The following is a 4,240-nucleotide window of genomic DNA, read 5'->3' as shown; positions in this document are numbered from 1 at the left end:
TGAATTCCTCCACTAATTGCAATACGAACATTTAAATTATGAAAAAAAACAAAGAAAAAAAAATCTCAGCAAATGCTGAAGCTTAAAAATTTGTTTGGCCATTGCAGAGAGGAAAAAGAACAAAGACAAAAAAGAGAACAGAATTTACATGAAAACATTTTTGGAGATGACAAAAATATGTTAATATCAACCATCATTGAACAAGATGTCACTCGTAACTCCTAACAAAGGTTTGCTATCAAATGATTAATATTTTCATGTCTCTCCTCGTATATATTTGGACAACATAGTACTTTTCCTCATCAGAAAAACATTAATTAGCATATATCTTCAAAACTTGAACAAAATCTACAGCAGCAGCATGAATCCCCCACCTCTTATGTCTCTACTTGTTGAAATTCTTTGGACACTGAGGGTGCGAAGCATCCATCACAAGGGATGCTGTAAAAACCACACTCATGGTATATTCATGCGAAAAAGAAGCCAGTTCCTTGGTTGTAAGGAAGTAATGTATTTTGTTGTGTACATGATCACGTTTCTGCAATCGTCACCTCAATGCATCAACCATTCTACAATCATGCTTCCGGCGTCGGCATCTATGATGGGATTTTTGGTCTAACAAGGAGTTCTCTCCAACCATCTCCATTTTGGAATCTACAGCTGTGGAACAATGAAGTTCAATTTAGTCTCTGGAACAACACAGTTCAGTACTAGGCTCTTTTATACATGCTAAAATAAACATATAGTTCAAAATTTAGTCAAGTTTTGCATAATGCATATGATTCATGTCTGTATTGTTAATCAGGAAAACATATAGTTTCTAATACTACCATACATGTATAAAATAGAGTTCCAGTTAAACTTTCATTGTTATATAGAACAGTAATCATTGTTCCAATAAGCTGCTATTGTTCAATCAGATATAGATTTGCAAGTATCTTTCTACCTCAAATTTCTGACTATTTTAAGCAACGAATCTTTTTTTTTTTTCTCCAAACACAAATCTAGTAAAGAATGAAGGCGGATCCTCCCAATTGAAAAATCCAATTGTCCATGTCAAGTGTGAATTTTCATTATTAGTGGACTAGGTGGGCCAAGCGGGTTTCACAAAATTATCCAATTATTAATGGAACTTGACATGGTCAAGTGGATTTTCCAATTGAGATGATTCGCTCCCGCAAAGAATACTCAGTTTGCCGGCAAATAGTTTTCTCCCACTCTCTCCATTCTCCAAAGTTCAAACACCTTGCTGAGCATCTAGGAAGTGGGAATCATCGGTGTATACCACTACAGAAAATTGAGGAGGCCATTTTTTAATAAAGGTTGACCCACTCTTCTATATATTTCCCCACTAAAACACTACCAGTTAGTGGATTGCAAGAATTGTCTTCCCAAAAATTTGCAACTTCAAACATAAGGATCCTACTAAAGTTGGGGAGAAATGATTAATGAGGAGATCTTCCTGACCATCCTTCTAACCACTAAATGAAGAAAGAATTGATTGCTTTTTAAGACAATGAAAGTATCTATATTTTACTCTTTAAGAAAATATCTTGGAATCGTTATAGGATGCTATATCATTACACTATTCTCACCAAGCAATAATGATTAATCTAGTAAGTACTAATGCTTTATAACCAACCAAAAAGCTTTAATGGTTTAGTGGTAAGGGGTTTGGGTAATATATATGAGATGATTCAGATCCTCGGTTCAAATCTTATTGTTGCCAATGTACCACAAAAAGAGAGAGAATTGATTGAGAGGACTAATTGATAAGCCTAATTATCTTCCTAACTATAAAATTGACACTTGTCAAAATTTTACCTAAGCCATTGAGTGTGTGTTTCTCTCTCTTTATCATCAATTTTTTATCCTTTTTCCCACAATTAGTAAATTACAATATTATTAAATCATCCATTGTAATAAAATATTACAAAAATCAGAGAGAGTAATATTAATCGTTTTTATATAATTAGGTTCAAAATTTCAATTCATACCAGATGTATCAGAGAGGATAAAGTAATAGTTTCACAATTCACATATGGAACAAAAACTGCCAAATCAACAATAACATAATAACAAAAGCAAAACAACATATCTAATGCACCAATTAACCCAAAAACACAAAGAAGTAAAAATAAAAATCTTCATGATATCCACTTTAATGTGTGGTGACTTCAATGGGTCAATTACAGCAGTGTCAAATGATTCTTGTGGTTGCTTTGGTGGGTTGATCATGGCAGCATGAAGGAGTTCCCAATTTTCTGGGTCCGGAAGATGATGGGTCATTATTTTGTTTTGAGAAATCTAAAGAATTAGTAGAGTCTGAGGGGTTAGGAAAGGGGGTATAAAAGGAAACGTGTCAGTCAATTAGGAATAAAAAAAATGATGATCAGGAGAAAGAAACACATCAATGGGATATGTAAAATTTTGACTAAGTGTCAATTTTATAGGGTAAGGACATGATTAGGCTTACCAATTAGTCCTCCTAATAATTTCTCAACAGGAAAAAAGAGGAAAACTTAGCTTAAAAGTTATCGGGAACTTGCACTACAGCAACACCAAAACCTTAGACAATAGAATATACCTATGCTTAACAGATACAGTTCGGCAATTAAAATTGAAGGCTCAAAGCATATCCAAAGAGAAAGAGAAACAACAGAAACTCCCTAATCCTACGTTTGAAGAATTCAGTAGAATCCATTTCAACTAAAAATATTCACAAATGCTATTGAAACTTTTAGGATTCACAACCCACAAAACTGAAGTCTTACACCAGAAGAACTTACTAGTAAATCAACTCTTTAACTACTACAATGCCGAACAAGTTCCATAGAAGTAAAAAGAACTCGCCTATTAACCAAACCACTGATCTAATTTCAAGCACAAACTCTTTCAAACCCGCCTAGCAGGCTAGTACCTACTACATAAGCAAATCACCAAGTTGGTGATCAACCAAATACCATGAATAAACAAAGTACACCACTTTGTGCATACAGAAATAAACCACCCATAACTAGGAAGTTCCAAATTTCTTAAGCATCCAAACACCAAAATCGCATAAAAGATAGAAGAGATCAGAGTCACCAAATTCAACGAACCAAAATTTAATCATCTAGGTAGACTAGTGTTCTCTAGTTACAAAACTAGAATATCACCCTAACCAATCAAGCTAAGGTATATATACACAAAAAGAAAAAAAAACCAAAACTTTACCTCGGATTTGCTCACCCCAGAACAACAATCTGAATCTGGGATCATCTTCTTCCTCATCAAACTCATCCCCATAACCAAACTCAGCATCACCACGATACCCAGGTTCACTACCATACCCGGACTCGTTCCCATTCCCATCAGAACACCCACCCACCCCACCAAACCCAACACCACTCTCCTTCTCCCCACTACCGCCACCATTACCACCACCTCCACCGCCGCCACCACCACCCTCTCTATCCCTCTCCCTCCTCGCCTCACTCACATCGGAGGCCCAACTCCCATCTCCAACGTTCCCAAAGAGCTCCCCGCTGGAGTCCGTCCCCATCGCCACCGGAAAATCAGAGCAAGTCCCATGAGCCGCCGAGGCCCCAACAGAGCAGCATCGGCGCGTGCCACTGCGGTCACTACTCCGGCCGGAAACAGAGCGGGATCCTCGGCGGCGGCGCTTGCGGGCTATAAGGCGGAAGTTGGTGGTGGCGGCGGCGGAAGACGATTTGAAGGGTTTAGTGGTGGAATCATCGTCGAGAAGAGAAAGCTTGGAAAGGTCGATCGAAACGGAAGGGGTTTTGCGATCGGAGAGACAAGGGCGCTTGTTGGTGAAGGGCTTCCATGTACGGAGCTGGAAGAGGCAGGAATCAATGGAGTGGCGAGATTCGAGGGTCTTTGGAGATTGTTGGGCATGGGACATTGACTGAGTCATCTCATGGCATCAGAAATTCAAATTGGAATGGCTTAGGCTTAGGTGCAGGATTTTGATATTGTTATGTGTGTTGAGCTTAGTGGTTGAGGGAGGAGGTACATGATGATATTTTTCTAACTTACGAGATTCTAGAGACTTGTCTTGGGCCCCACTCTCACTTGCCTTGCCTCAGCTGCCCTCCGTTCTATTTAAAGTATTTATTAGTTGTGGCTGAGGCATGTGATGTAGTGGCAAAGATGTTTGCCTCAAATGAAGCCACACTAGAATTGAATCCTAGTGGAGCTACTAGGTTAATGTGTGTATGTGTGTGGAATGTAAGTG

At 38.3% G+C, this 4,240-nt stretch overlaps 1 protein-coding gene across 2 annotated transcripts; it reads right to left on the bottom strand.

Moving 5' to 3' along the window:
* Positions 125 to 4,234, bottom strand: LOC107626158 (aspartate, glycine, lysine and serine-rich protein). Of its 2 annotated transcripts, none has more exons than XM_016328960.2 (2): positions 3,217 to 4,234; positions 125 to 660 (listed from the first exon to the last, which is right to left on the bottom strand). In XM_016328960.2, exons 1-2 carry the CDS (start codon positions 3,917 to 3,919, stop codon positions 548 to 550), a joined length of 816 nt encoding a protein of 271 aa, XP_016184446.1. In that variant the 5' UTR covers positions 3,920 to 4,234; the 3' UTR covers positions 125 to 547. The 2 variants fall into 2 exon arrangements, with proteins under 2 accessions (XP_016184446.1, XP_020972156.1); XM_021116497.1 differs by lacking the exon at positions 125 to 660 and adding an exon at positions 963 to 2,325.

Source organism: Arachis ipaensis, chromosome B02, assembly GCF_000816755.2.
Source record: "Arachis ipaensis cultivar K30076 chromosome B02, Araip1.1, whole genome shotgun sequence".
Classification (NCBI taxonomy): Eukaryota; Viridiplantae; Streptophyta; class Magnoliopsida; order Fabales; family Fabaceae; genus Arachis; species Arachis ipaensis.
Note: the sequence above shows the minus strand (reverse complement) of the source record. Positions and strands in the feature narration are given on the sequence as shown.

Excerpts from the sequence above, each read along its gene's own strand:
- LOC107626158 (XM_021116497.1), bottom strand. The coding sequence starts at position 3,919 with ATGACTCAGTCAATGTCCCATGCCCAACAATCTCCAAAGACCCTCGAA. Across the intron at positions 2,326-3,216 it reads CTGGGGTGAGCAAATCCGAG|ACTCTACTAATTCTTTAGAT; the intron begins GTAAAGTTTTGG and ends CTAACCCCTCAG.